General features: G+C 48.8%; 1 protein-coding gene across 3 annotated transcripts in view; it reads left to right on the top strand.

Moving 5' to 3' along the window:
- Positions 1-4519: 4519 nt before the first annotated feature.
- The window catches only part of NUP160 (nucleoporin 160), a 57052-nt gene continuing 46946 nt past the window's right edge, over positions 4520-14625 (top strand). For all 3 annotated transcript variants that reach the window (XM_073346698.1, XM_073346699.1, XM_073346696.1), the window contains exons 1-6: positions 4520-4635; positions 4924-5032; positions 5717-5927; positions 7509-7731; positions 8134-8212; positions 14407-14521. In XM_073346698.1, the coding sequence (XP_073202799.1) occupies positions 4539-4635; positions 4924-5032; positions 5717-5927; positions 7509-7731; positions 8134-8212; positions 14407-14521 (834 nt within the window). In that variant the 5' untranslated portion in view covers positions 4520-4538. The remainder of the gene's footprint in view (positions 4636-4923; positions 5033-5716; positions 5928-7508; positions 7732-8133; positions 8213-14406; positions 14522-14625) is intronic.

Here is a 14625-nt window from a genome sequence, read left to right as displayed (position 1 = left end):
GAACCACTGCACTAAACTGATAAGATCTGCATTTTAATTTAATTTTAAATGAAGCTTCTTAAACACTTTAAAAACCTTGTTTACTTTACATACAATAGTTTAGTTATATAATAAAAGCTTATATAGAGAGACCTTCTAAAAACGTTAAAATGAATTACTGGCACGTGAAACCTTAAATTAGAGTGAATAAATGAAGACTCGGCACACCACTTCTGAAAGGTTGCCGACCCCTGCGGTAGAGGCTCATGCACTAAGCTCCAGAAGTCCCAGGTTCAATCCTGCCTGCTGGTGTTACACAAATACTTGTAATCAAAAATAAATAGAAAGTGAGCACTGTACACTTTGTATTCTGTGCTGTAATTGAAATCAATATATTTGAAAATGTAGAAAACATCCAAAAATATTTAAATAGTATTCTATTTTTGTTTAACAGTGTGACTAATCACACAATTGTGCAATTAATCACGATTCATTTTTTTAATTGCTTCACCAGCCCTATTTTATTTAATTTTCCGCAGGAATTTAGCGATCTTTACTACCACAACAAAAACAGGTGAAAATCAGTGCAAAAAACTATTTATGATTTTCCTGGTAAATATCGGGGTTTATATTGGTGGATGGAAAGAGTAAAAGAGTATTCAGTAGCTTAATGCTCTGAATTCTGTTAATCAATGTGATTTGCTGCAGAATTAAAACAGAACTCAAAACCCAAGGCCACCTCTGAGTTTAAGAAAACAATATCTCTCTAATCCCCAAATAAAACTTTTTGTGTGTGTCAAGATTCCTTCCCCACTCTGAACTCTAGGGTACAGATGTGGGGACCTGCATGAAAACCTCCTAAACTTACTTTTACCAGATTAGGTTAAAACTTCCAAGGTACAAATTAATTTTACCCTTTGTCCTTGGAATTTCCACTGCCACCACCAAACTAACTGGGTTTACTGGGAAATGTAGTTTGGACACGTCTTTCCCCCCAAAATCCTCCCAACCCTTGCACCCCACTTCCTGGGGAAGGTTTGGTAAAAATCCTCACCAATTTGCATAGGTGACCACAGACCCAAACCCTTGGATCTTAAAACAATGAAAAAAGCATTCAGTTTTCTTACAAGAAGACTTTTAATAGAAGTAAAGGAATTACCTCTGTAAAATCAGGATGGTAGATACCTTATAGGGTAATTAGATTCAAAACAGAGAATCCCTCTAGGCAAAACCTTAAGTTATAAAAAAGACACACAGACAGGAATAGTCATTCTATTCAGCACAGTTCTTTTCTCAGCCCTTTAAAGAAATCATAATCTAACACATACCTAGCTAGATTACTTACTAAAAGTTCTAAGACTCCTTTCCTGTTCTATCCCCGGCAAAAGCAGCATACGGACAGACACAGACCCTTTGTTTCTCTCCCTCCTCCCAGCTTTTGAAAGTATCTTGTCTCCTCATTGGTCATTTTGGTCAGGTGCCAGCGAGGTTACCTTTAGCTTCTTAACCCTTTCCAGGTGAGATTTTTCCTCTGGCCAGGTGAGATTTTAAAGGGGTTTACCCTTCCCTTTACATTTATGACAATTTGAATAAACAGTTTACTGCTGGAGATTTAGAACTATTAGCCTATAAATACATTTAATAATTGGGCCACACTCTTTGCAGCGCATACACTCAACTTCATCCTTTTCTCCTGTTTTTGTTTTTTTTAAATTTTTGAATAATTACTTGCATTCTGAAACATGTTCTGATACAGATCTTCGGTTTCTTCCCGTTTTAGTGTGTGTCAATTCTTTAAACCGCTATCTGCTAAAAGCTTGAAAGGTGTACGTGGTGGACGTGAGATTCATTAGTACGTTCAGATGTGCATGCACTTCAGAGCTTGCATGTGTGCCTCTTTGTTTATTGTAGCTTCCGGACTAATACATAGCCTTACTTCAACAGGCAGCTTTGCATATACACACAGACTAATGTATTAGTGTAAGACAGGGGTCTTAAACTCAAATGACCACGAGGGCCACATGAGGACTAGTACATTAGCCGGAGGGCTGCACCACTGACCACCCCCACTCCACCCCTTCTGTGAGGCCCTGCCTCTTCCAATCCCTTCCCTGAAATCCCCACTCCAACTCCACCCCCTCCCTGCCCCCAGGGGGTGTAGGAGGGGTGCAGGGTGTGGCAGGGGGCTCAGGGCAGGGGTGCAGGAGGGGTGTGGCAGGGGGTCAGGGTGCAGGAGGGGTGTGGGATGCAGTAGGGGGCTCAGGGCACGGGGTTTGGCTGCAGGAGGAGTTCAGGGGGCAGGTCTGGCCTGGCGCGCACCAGGGGCAGGGCAGGATCCCTGCTTGCCCGCCTGCCCTGCCCCTGCGCCGCTCCGGGAAGCAGCTGGGACCTTGGGGGAAGGGGGGGGGGGCATAGAGGTCTGTGTGTTGCCCTGGCCTCTCCTCCAGGTACCTCCCCCGAAGCTCCCATTGGCCAGGGCAACACACAGAACCCTGCCCCCCCCCCCCAGTCCTGGCCTCAGAGTGGTGCAGGGGCAGGGCGGGATGGGATCCTGCCCTGCCCCCCGGGCCAGAGCCGCTCTAAGTAAATGCTAGGGGGGCAGGGGTGCCGCGGGGAGCTGGTGGGCCGCAGAAAATAACCCCGTGGGCTGTGTGTTTGAGACCCCTGGTGTAATACAGATAGCTCATGCCACATATTGTATTTTCCTAATCAAACAAGTTATTCTTTTTATATATTTGAATGATACAAAAGCAGGGTGAAAATAAAAAAAAAAAGATTAATATTGTTGTAAATTGAGAATTTTTTGGTAAAAATCAGTTTAAACTGAAAACAAAGGGACTTAACCACATAGTACGGAGGTGTCTGGGGAAAACCCTGCATTACCTCCGTTAGAGCCTTGGCTGCTCAGGAGAGCTCACCCAGTTGCGCTTGGGGAACGCCTGATCGAAAAGGGACCCTGGCGGCTCTGGTCAGCACTGCTGACCGGACCGTTAAAAGTCCGGTCAGTGGTGCAGCAGGGCTAAGGCAGGCTCCCTGCCTGCCTTGGCTCCACACGGTTCCCAGAAACTGCTGGCATGTACCTGCGGCCCCTAGGTGCAGGGGCGATCAGGAAAACTCTGTGTGCTGCCCCTGACCTGAGTGCCGGTTCCGCAGCTCCCATTGGCATGGAGCCACCTGCCACCCCTGCACCTAGGAGCTGGGCTGGACATGACGGCCGCTTCCAGGAGCCGCGCAGTGCCAAGGTAGGCAGGAAGCCTGCCTTAGCCCCACTGTGCCGCTCATCAGGAGCTGCCTGAGGTAAGCTCTGGCTGGAGCTCGCATCCCAAAACCCAGACCCAAGTTGGAACCCCATCCCACACCCTAACTCCCTTCCAGATCCCACACCCCAATGCCCTGGCCCAGCGCTGAGCCCCCTCCCGCATCCAACTTCCCTTTTGGAGCCTGCACCCCCTCCTGCACCCCAACCCAAACCCTGAGCCCCTTCCTGCACCTAAACTCCCACCTGGAGCCTGGACCCCACACCCCAACCCTGAGCCTGCTCCCACACGCCAAACCCCTCGGCTTCGGCGCAGAGCCCCCTCCCGCACCCCAAACCCCTCATCCTCAGCCCCACCCTGGAGCCCACACCCCAACCCTTGCCCAGTGAAAGTGAGTGAGGGTGGGGGAGAGCAAGTGAGGGGGAGATGTTGTGACTGGAGGGTGGGGCCTCAGAGAAGGGGCAGGGCAAGGGTGTTCGGATTTGTGTAATTAGAAAGTTGGCCATCCTAATTGTGCTTCAGCCAGCTATTTTGCACAATAAATGACTGGTGCCCCCAGCCCCACATTATAAGGTGATGGGTAGGACGCGTGTCTCCTCCCCACCCCCGGCCTGGACCGTGCTCTCCCCGCCTTACCTGTGTGTGTGCATGGGGGGGGTCACTGGCAGCCGGAGCCGGGCAGGGAGCGGGACAGGGCCACTGCAGGACGCGGCCCGGGGGAGTGCCTAGCTGTGGCAGCAGTGGGCGGCCTCCCGCCCAGGGCTTGGCTTCCAGGAGAGCGGCTGGGCAAGTCGGAGCCCGCCGGGCGGGAGCCTGCAGCCTGGTTTGACGCTTCGTGCCTCTGCAAGTCGCCTCCCTGCCGCCCCCCGCCGGCGGTAAGTCGGGGTAGTCGATAGGCGACCGCAGGCCCCCAGCTGCGTTTTGAACGGACCGTGACCAGCTTTTTATTCACGGATCAGCCTCGTTATTGCTACGGGGCGTGAAGCATGTTCCCCTGGCCCTTGATCGCTCGCACCTTCACCCAGAGCGCGGGACCCCGACCACGCTGCAGCTGGCTCGCGCGGGGGCGGGGGCGGGCCGCGTGCGCGCGCTGGCCCGCTGCCTGTGCGGCGGGCGGGGCTGGGGCGACGCCTGCGGGGCAGCCACGTGGGGGACGCCGCGCGCCATTGGCCGAACGCGCCGGCGGGACCCGCCGCGTTCTCGGGCGGCGGCCGCGCTGGGGGCGTGGCCCCGCCCCCTCGCGCCTCGGTCCCGTCCCCGGCTTCCCGTGGGGCCGCGCGGCGCGGCGCGCGGGAAGGGAAAATGGCGGCGGCGCTGGCCGAGCGGAGCTGCCTGGAGCTGAGCGGGGCCGAGCGCGGCCCGCGCCGCCGGGTCCGGGAGCTCGCGCTGAGCCCGCCAGGTGCCGGGACCCCTCCCCTCCCCTCCCCTCCCCCCCCCCGCCCTGCCCCGCCCCCGGGACTCCTCTCCCCGCCTCCGGGACTCCTCTCCCCGCCTGGCCTTCCCGGCCCCGCCCTAGGGACCCCCTCACGTCCCCGGGCCACCCTGCCTGTCCCCCGCGGCACGCCCCCTCGGGCTGCCCCTGCCGCCAGCCCGCCCTTGAGGCCCCCAGCCCTGAGGGCTGCCCCGTCCCCCCTCCCGGATCCCCGCCTTGCCCGCGCTCACCCCACCCCCCTTCCCGTCCCCGTAGGTGCCAGCGTGGGCCCCGGGGCCGGGCGCTACGCCGACAGCGCTGGCGGGTTCTGCTACCAGGAGAGCGCCCAGCTGGTGTCGGTCACCAGGAACCGCTTCATCCACTGGTAGGTGTGGGGGGAGCGCCTGGGTATCGGGGACTCTGCCAGGCACACCCCGTGTTGCCCCTGCCCTGGGGTGTGAATTGCCTGCCCCATGGCGAGTATTGCCCCTGGGCTAGGGGGAGGCCAGGGTATCGGGCTGCTCTTCCCCTGCCGGGGGGGGCTGTGTGCGCGGGTGGTGAGATGCCAGTTCAGTGCAAGGTGTCCCTTTAAAGTCAGTGGATTAGATTTGAGCATGTGTCCAAGTGCTTTTCTGAATGGGATGGACTGCTGCGTGCGGGTCCTGAGTAACAGTTAGTGGGAGCAAGCCCATGGCTCCCTGTAGCAGGATACCTTTGCCTGCTGCAGAGTCTATGGCCAGGTTGACACTAGGAAATTAGGTCAGTATAACTATGTTGCTCAGGGGTGTGACAGATCCATACCCCTGAGCAATGCAGTTAAACTGACACTACTCCTGGTGAAGACAGCACTAGGTCCCATCAACCTCGCTATGGCCTCCCTGGGAGGTGGAGTATCTATGTGGATTGGAGAAGCCCTCCTGTTGGGTAGGTAGCGTCTTCACTGCAGCGCTGCAGTGGTGCCACTCCAGTGTAGACCTGCCCTGTGAGTCTAAACCTGTCTTGTGTTGATCACTGCCGACCTGAGAGGCCTCACAATCGTCAACATAAAAAGCTTTTTTTACTTTTTCAGGACCACTTCTGGAGACACTTTGGAGCTGGTGGAGGAGTCTCTGGATATAAACCTCCTGAATAATGCCATTCGGCTCAAAATCCAGAATTGTAGCCTCTTACCCGGAGGAGTACATGTGTGTGAGACACAGAATCTTGTCGTCATCTTGATTGTAACCAATCAGACTGTGCACCGTCTGGTCCTGCCACACCCTGCTCGCATGTACAGGAGTGTAAGTAGTCTGGGTGGAAATAATTGTGTACTTGTTTCAAGAAAATAATTTATAGCTAGTTTACTAGAATTATCTTTTAGAATCAAAGATTGGTCTTGGCATAAACATAGCTGTGGCATGGATCATTGGAACAAGCTTTGGTGGAAAGTGATCTGAAACCTGTAGTTTCCCCACCTAGCATTTTTTGTATTTTTAAAAACTAGTTTAGAGCATCTTTTAGGATACAAACCTGCTGAAATAATGGTGCAGATACTACACTGGATATTGCATGTACATATGTAATATATGTCTCTGCTAATTTGCTTTTTGAATACTAAGATTAGGATTTTCAGAGGCTCCTAGGGAGCTAGGCACCCAGATCCATGGGAACTTGAACACTGGGGCCTAAGTTGCTTGAAATCTGTGACCATTACCATTTCAAGAGATGCAGAGCAGGAGTGCAAGCTCAGGGCATCTCTCTTTAGATCCCAAAGACTCCATGTGTATAGTCACTTGTGCAACTATGATTCCCAAATTTTTCTGGTTGAGATGCCTTTACAGATATGACACACATTCTTAGTTCCCAAACCAAACGATCCCAGATCACTGGCCAAGTGAAGTGAGGCCCTATGCTATACTCAGAGACCAGAAGGGTCTATTATGGTCATCTTGTCTGACCTCCTGGATAACACAGGCCAGATAACTTCCCCCAAATAATTCCTAGAGCAGAGCTTTTAGAAAAACATCCAATCTTGATTTAAAAATTGCCAGTGATGGAGAATCCACCACAAGCTTGGTAAATTGTTCCAATGGTTAGTTACGCTCACTGATAAAAATGTCTGCCTTATTTCAGTCTGAAATTTGATAATTTTTGAAAACTGCATATGATCAATGCCAAAAATTCTGGAGGTGTTCTAGACATCAAAGGGCAGAACCCTATTAATGTTGGTGAAAACGGAAAACTGGAAAAGCCCAATTTTCAGTAAAATCCACAGTTGATCGCTTGTGATGTAGAGGTGAGATAGTCACTTCACAGAGGCCTGTGGCAGGGGAGCAGAGTCACTCTGGATACAGTGGTGTGAGGCAATGACTTCAGAGTTAGGGTGACATTTGGGTTAGGGTTAGTGAGTCTCTTGCCTTCCAACTCTGGCCATGGACAGGCCCTCCCAGCTGGGCATGGCCAGAGTCGGGGTGAGGGGCCCAGCTGGGTGTATAGCTGGGCCTACATAAGCCATGAAGTGTGCAACCCTCTAATTATTTTGTGGGATGCAAAGCACTTGTGCAGGAATGTGGTAGTGTTATCAAGATCTTGGCAGGTATCTGGGAGGGAGAGTAGGTCCACCAATAAATCAGTTATCTAATCCACTTACACTTTGAGATCCACTCTTAAATGGTCAGCCCTTCCCAGCTAAAAATAAGGGAAAGAGCGAAGTTTAGGTGACCAGAGAATTTGCATCAAAAGATCTTTTCTCAGTAAGTAAAAGCCAGGAGTAGTGGCGATCATGCGTTTGTCATTCCTTTGGCAGTTCCATTTTTGTGTATCTAGTCTTAACAGTTCTGTGTGTTCTTGGGACCTGGACTCTTTTTTTCTTTCTCTAACAGGAGCTGATAACAGAGGGCCAAATGCAGTCTGTATTTACAGATATTGGAAAAGTTAATTTTAGGGACCCTTCAAACTACCACATGATCCCCTCCATTCCTGGACTGGCCTCTAATTCCACTGCTTCAGCGGCTTGGCTTAGCAGTGATGGGGAGGCTCTCTTTGCTCTGCCATCTGCTTCAGGAGGAATATTTGTCCTCAAGCTACCTCCTCATGATGTGCATGGTAAGAGTTGGGAGTAGAGTATGTAACCATGAGTATGTATTTATAAAGCACCCGCTAGTGTTTCTCACACCTTCACCAATTGTCCTGCCTATGCAAAAACAGCCATTTCATGCTGGTATAGAAGGTGATACATAGTGAAGGATGACCATGATTAGATTAATACTGGTCTGGATCCAGATATAGCGTACAGGCTTCACGCTCCCCCTCTTGGCTTTGTCAGTGCCTCTCGGTCCTGACCTGCAGCATCCCTCCCTATTTCAGTTTTGGGCTTCCATTGATCTTGATTTTGCCTCGGGTGCTTATTGTAATCTTACTCCCAAAATGCATGATAATTCAGGCCCATTGAAGCAGCAAATGATATTCTGCACATTGCTCAGCAGTTTCATTTTCATTTTTTTTCAGGGATAGTTTCAGTTGTGGAGCTGAAGCAGAGCTCTGTGATGCAACGTTTGCTTACAGGTTGGATGCCAACTGCTATCAGGTTAGTGTTGTCATGTGACACATAGGATTGTCTCTTTTAACCCTCCGTATGGAAGCACATGGATTGTATTCAGATAAATTCAAAGGTAGACAAGCACACTTCAGGAGTAATGCTCAGCATGTAAATAGCACTTTTAAAAAGAGGTTAGGAACTTGCTGTAGGCCACACAGCAAGGCACAGTGACAAAATTGGGATCAGGAGTGAGGAGCTGGCTTTGTCCATTTTACTGAGCTGCCTCTAGATCTGTGTGGCTGAGATCTCCATGAATGTTACATTTAGTAACTGGCCCCTGGACTTTTACACAGGAGTGGGTTTGGCAGCCAGTGCAGATTAAAAATTCCGAGTATGCTCTCTTCCCAGAAATCTAATGGTGACAGATACATCGATCACCGTGGTCCATATTTGTGCATAATAGGTGAAATCTATTGGGTAGCTGAAGACAAGACAAGGTGTTCCTAGCCACTGCTACTCTGTGGGCATCTGAAAGCGGTGACGAGTCCAGTAAGACCTCAGATTACTTTGACAACCAGTGGGAAGCTCCCCATAATTTAGGGAGCCAATATGGATCTGACCAGTTCAAAATGCTTCCTCCTGCCTTGACTTTCATAAGAACATAAGACTCTCCATACTGGGTCAGACCAATGGTCCATCTAGCCCAGTAGTCTGCCTTCTGACAGTGGCCACTGCCAGATGCTTCAAAGGGAATGAACAGAACAGGGCAATTATCAAATGATCCATCCCCTGTTGTCCAGTCCCAGCTTCTGGCAGTCAGAAGCTTAGGGACATGCACTAGCTACTGATGGACCTATTCTCCATGAACTTCTCATTCTTTAAAATGGACACAAATCAGATGTCAAGAATTATAACATTCATAAACCAGTCGGAGAACACTTCAATCTCTCTGGTCACGCAATCACAGACATGAAGGTCGCTATCTTAAAACAAAAAAACTTCAAATCCAGACTCCAGCGAGAAACTGCTGAATTGGAATTCATTTGCAAATTGGATACTATTAATTTAGGCTTAAATAGAGACTTGGAGTGGCTAAGTCATTATGCAAGGTAGCCTGTTTCCTCTTGTTTTTTCCTACCCCCCCCCCCCCCAGATGTTCTGGTTTAACTTGGATTTTAACTTGAAGAGTGGTCAGTTTGGATGAGCTATTACCAGCAGGAGAGTGAGTTTGTGTGTGTATGGGGGTGGGGGGGATGTGAGAGAACCTGGATTTGTGCAGGAAATAGCCCAACTTGATTGTCATGCACATTGTGTAAAGAGTTGTCACTTTGGATGGGCTATCACCAGCAGGAGAGTGAATTTGTGTGGGGGGGTGGAGGGTGAGAAAACCTGGATTTGTGCTGGAAATGGCCCACCTGATGATCACTTTAGATAAGCTATTACCAGCAGGACAGTGGGGTGGGAGGAGGTATTGGTTCATATTCTCTGTGTATATATAAAGTCTGCTGCAGTTTCCACGATATGCATCTGAGGAAGTGAGCTGTAGCTCACGAAAGCTTATGCTCTAATAAATTGGTTAGTCTCTAAGGTGCCACAAGTACTCCTTTTCTTTTTTTTTTTTTTTTTGAACCAGTTGGCCTTCACAACATCCCCAGGCAACGAGTTCCACAGTGCTGTGTGAAGAAATACTTCCTTATGATTGTTTTAAACCTGCTGCCTATTAATTTCACTGGGTGACCCCTAGTTCTTGTGTTTATATGAAAGAGTAAATAACACTTTCATAGAATATCAGGGTTGAAAGGGACCTCAGGAGGTCATCTAGTCCAGCCCCCTGATCAAAGCAGGACCAATCCCCAACTAAATCATCTCGGCTAGGGATGGAAGGAGAATCCACCACCTCACTAGGTAACCCATTCCAGTGCTTCACCACCCTCCTAGTGAAAAAGTTTTTCCTAATATCCAACCTAAACCTCCCCCACTGCAACTTGAGACCATTACTCCTTGTTCTGTCACCTGGTACCACTGAGAACAGTCTGGATCCATCCTCTTTGGAACCCCCTTTCAGGTAGTTGAAAGCAGCTATCAAATACCCCCCTCACTCTTCTCTTCTGCAGACTAAATAATCCCAGTTCCCTCAGCCTCTCCTCATAAATCATGTGCTCCAGCTGCCTAATCATTTTTGTTGCCCTCTGCTGGACTCTTTCTAATTTTTCCACATCCTTCTTGTAGTGTGGGGACCAAAACTGGACACAGTACTCCAGATGAGGCCTCACCAATGCCGAATAGAGGGGAACGATCACATCCCTCGATCTGCTGGCAATGCGCCTGCTTATACAGCCCAAAATGCGGTTAGCCTTCTTGGCAACAAGGGCACGCTGTTGACTCGTATCCAGCTTCTTGTCCACTGTAACCCCTAGGTCCTTTTCTGCAGAACTGCTGCCTAGCCATTTGGTCCCCAGTCTGTAGCGGTGCATTGGATTCTTCCATCCTAAGTGCAGGACTCTGCACTTGTCCTTGTTGAACCTCATCAGATTTCTTTTGGCCCAATCCTCTAATTTGTCTAGGGCCCTCTGTATCCTATCCCTACCCTTCAGGGTATCTACTTCTCCTCCCAGTTTAGTGTCGTCTGCAAACTTGCTGAAGGTGCAGTCCACGCCATCCTCCAGATCATTAATGAAGATATTGAACAAAACCGGCCCCAGGACCGACCCTTGGGGCACTCCACTTGATACCGGCTGCCAACTAGACATGGAGCCATTGATCACTACCCGTTGAGCCTGATGATCTAGCCAGCTTTCTATCCACCTTATAGTCCATTCATCCAGCCCATCCTTCTTAAACTTGCTGGCAAGAATACTGTGGGAGACGGTATCAAAAACTTTGCTAAAGTCAAGGAATAACAGGTCCACTGCTTTTCCCTCATACACAGAGCCAGTTATCTCAGCCTAGCAGGCAATTAGGTTAGTCAGGCATGACTTGCCCTTGGTGAATCCATGCTGATTGTTCCTGATCACTTTCCTCTCCTCTAAGTGCTTCAAAATTGATTCCTTGAGGACTTGCTCCATGATTTTTCCAGGGACTGAGGTGAGGCTGACTGGCCTGTAGTTCCCAGGATCCTCCTCCTTCCCTTTTTTTAAAGATGGGCACTACATTAGCCTTTTTCCAGTCGTCCAGGACCTCCCCCGATCACCTTGAGTTTTCAAAGATAATGGCCAATGGCTCTGCAATCACATCTGCCAACTCCTTTAGCACTCTCGGGTGCAGCGCATCCGGCCCCATGGACTTGTGCTTGTCCAGCTTTTCTAAATAGTCCCAAACCACTTCTTTCTCCACAGAGGGCTGGTCACCCCTCCCCATGCTGTGCTGCCCAGTGCAGTAGTCTGGGAGCTGACCTTGTTTGTGAAGACAGAGGCAAAAAAAGCATTGAGTACATTAGCTTTTTCCACATCCTCTGTCACTAGGTTGCCTCCCTCATTCAGTAAGGGGCCCACACTTTCCTTGACTTTCTTCTTGTTGCTAACATACCTGAAGAAACACTTCTTGTTACTCTTAACATCTCTTGCTAGCTGCAACTCCAGGTGTGATTTGGCCTTCCTGATTTCATTCCTGCATGCCCGAGCAATATTTTTATACTCTTCCCTGGTCATTTGTCCAATCTTCCACTTCTTTTAAGCTTCTTTTTGTGTTTAAGATCAGCAAGGATTTCACTGTTAAGCCAAGCTGGTTGCCTGCCATATTTACTATTCTTTCTACACATGGGGATGGTTTGTCCCTGTAACCTCAATAAGGATTCTTGAAAATACAGCCAGCTCTCCTGGACTCCTTTCTCCCTCATGTTATTCTCCCAGGGGATCCTGCCCATCAGTTCCCGGAGGGAGTCAAAGTCTGCTTTTCTTAAGTCCAGGGTCCGTATTCTGCTGCTCTCCTTTCTTCCTTGTGTCAGGACCCTGAATTCGACCATCTCAGGGTCACTGTCTCCCAGGTTCCCATCCACTTTTGCTTTCCCTACTAATTCTTCCTGGTTTGTGAGCAGCAGGTCAAGAAGAGCTCTGCCCCTAGATGGTTCCTCCAGCACTTGCACCAGGAAATTGTCCCCTACACTTTCCAAAAACTTCCTGGATTGAGTGTGCACTGCTGTATTGCTCTCCCAGCAGATAGCAGGGTGATTGAAGTCTCCCATGAGAACCAGGGCCTGTGATCTAGTAACTTCCATTAGTTGCCGGAAGAAAGCCTCGTCCACCTCATCCCCCTGGTCCGGTGGTCTATAGCAGACTCCCACCATGACAGCACCCTTGTGCTCACACTTCTAAACTCAATCCAGAGACTCTCAGGTTTTTCTGCAGTTTCATATTGGAGCTCTGAGCAGTCATACTGCTCTCTTACATACAATGCAACTCCCCCACCTTTTCTGCCCTGCCTGTCCTTCCTGAACAGTTTCTATCCATCCATGACAGTACTCTAGTCATGTGAGTTATCCCACCAAATCTCTGTTATTCCAATCACATCATAATTCCTCGGCTGTGCCAGGACTTCCAGTTCTTCCTGCTTGTTTCCCAGGCTTCTTGCATTTGTGTATAGGCACTTGAGATAATTTGCTGTTTGTCCTGCTTTCTTAGTATGAGGCAGGAGCCTCACGCGCTCCTGCTCGTGCTTCCTCCCGGTATTCCACATCCCCACTTACCTCAGGGCTTTGGTCTCCTTCCCCCGGTGAACCTAGTTTAAAGCCCTCCTCATTAGATTAGCCAGCCTGCTGTCAGAATAAATGTTTCCCCACATGGGGAGATTGTCAGTACAACTAGTAACACTTTCCCATGTCAAGGATTCCTGAAACGTATGTTGTGCTAAAATGCTGCCTGCATGCATCCTTGTGATCTTCACCAAAGGGGGACAGTTAGAAACTGGGTGGTAATCAGCAAGTTCAGGTGACTTTTTGAGGAGAGAGGAGTCAAATGTTCTAAGTAACTTGTTACTGTCCTCAGTTTGCACACTCTCCCCCCCCCCCCCCCCCCCCCGTGGTCTGACCGCATAACATGACATTTTGATTAAAAAGCTACAGTGATATAAAATTAACATGGCACAATTAAATGGATTAAAAGCTAGCTAACTGATAGGCATCAAAATGTAACTGTAAACAGGAAATCATCGAAGATGTGTGTTTCTAATGGGGTCCTTCAGGGATCATTTCTTGGCTTTACCCTATAACACTTTATAACAATGAAAGAAAATATAAAATCATCACTGAAAGTTTTCAAGTGACACAAAAATTTGAAGAGGCCAGGTCACTGATGCAGAGCAAACTGGATCTCTTGGTAAACTTGGTACAAGCAAATAATGTGTGTTTTAATAAGGCTAAATGTATATGTCTAGGAACAAAGAATGTAGGCCACACTTAGGATGGGGGACTCTCTTTCAGAGTCATTGCTTCCCAGGATAGATTTTATTTTATTTTTATCTTTTTTCTTGGAGGGATTGATAATCAGCTGAACATGAGCTCTCAGTGCAACTGTGGCCAAAAGGCTGAATGTGCTCCTTGGATACATAATTAGGGGGATCTCGCATAGGAGCAGAGAGGTTATTTTAACTCTGTGTTTGACACGGGTGTGACTGCTGCTAGAATTCTGTGTCCAACACTTCAAGGATGTTGATACATTGGAGAAGGGCAGAGAAGAGCCACGAGAACGATTAAGTGATTGGAAAACCTACCTTATAGCGATAGATCCAAGCAGCTCATTCTATTAACTTAGCAAAGAGAAGTTTAAGGGGTGCGTTGATCACAGACTAAGAACCTACGTAAGGAATAAATATTTAATAGTGGGTTATTCAATCTAGCAGAGAAAGGCCTAACACCATCCCGAGAGTGGAAGTTGAAGCTAGATAAATTCAGACTGGAAATAAGGTGTAAATTTTGAATAATGAGAGTAATTAACCATTGGAACAATTTACCAAGGTTGTGGTGGATTCTCCATTGCTGACATTTTTTTAAATCAAGATTGGATGCATTTCTGAAAGCTCTGCTCCAGGCATTATTTCAGGGAAGTTCTGTCCTGTGTTATCCAAGAGGTCAGATTAGATGATCACAACAGTCCCCTCTGACCTTTGAATCTGAGTAATTATTCACCTGTTACGCTTTAAGCCCCTTGTGACAGGGAGCTCATTGTCTGTCTTGTGTGCACAGAGATTTGCTCCCCTCAGTGCAGTGAATACTTAATGAAATCCTTCTGAATGACTTCTTGTGTTTTCAGAGGTGACCAAGGCCCTTCAGACCTTCCTGTCAGCCTCTCTGTTCACTGTCTCGAGCATGATGCCTTCCTGTTCGCACTCTGCCAGGATCACAAACTCAGGATGTGGTCTTACAAAGTGAGTGAGTGTTTTGGGTTGTAATTTGCTCTGCAGATGGGGTTGTCACATCACGTAGATGATATCGAGGTGCTGTGAGACAGAGGATGGGCTGTTGATTCTGA

The sequence above is a fragment of the Lepidochelys kempii genome, chromosome 6, assembly GCF_965140265.1.
Source record: "Lepidochelys kempii isolate rLepKem1 chromosome 6, rLepKem1.hap2, whole genome shotgun sequence".
Lineage (NCBI taxonomy): Eukaryota > Metazoa > Chordata > Testudines > Cheloniidae > Lepidochelys > Lepidochelys kempii.
The sequence above is the reverse complement of the archived record's forward strand: the minus strand, read 5'-3'. Positions and strand labels throughout refer to the sequence as shown.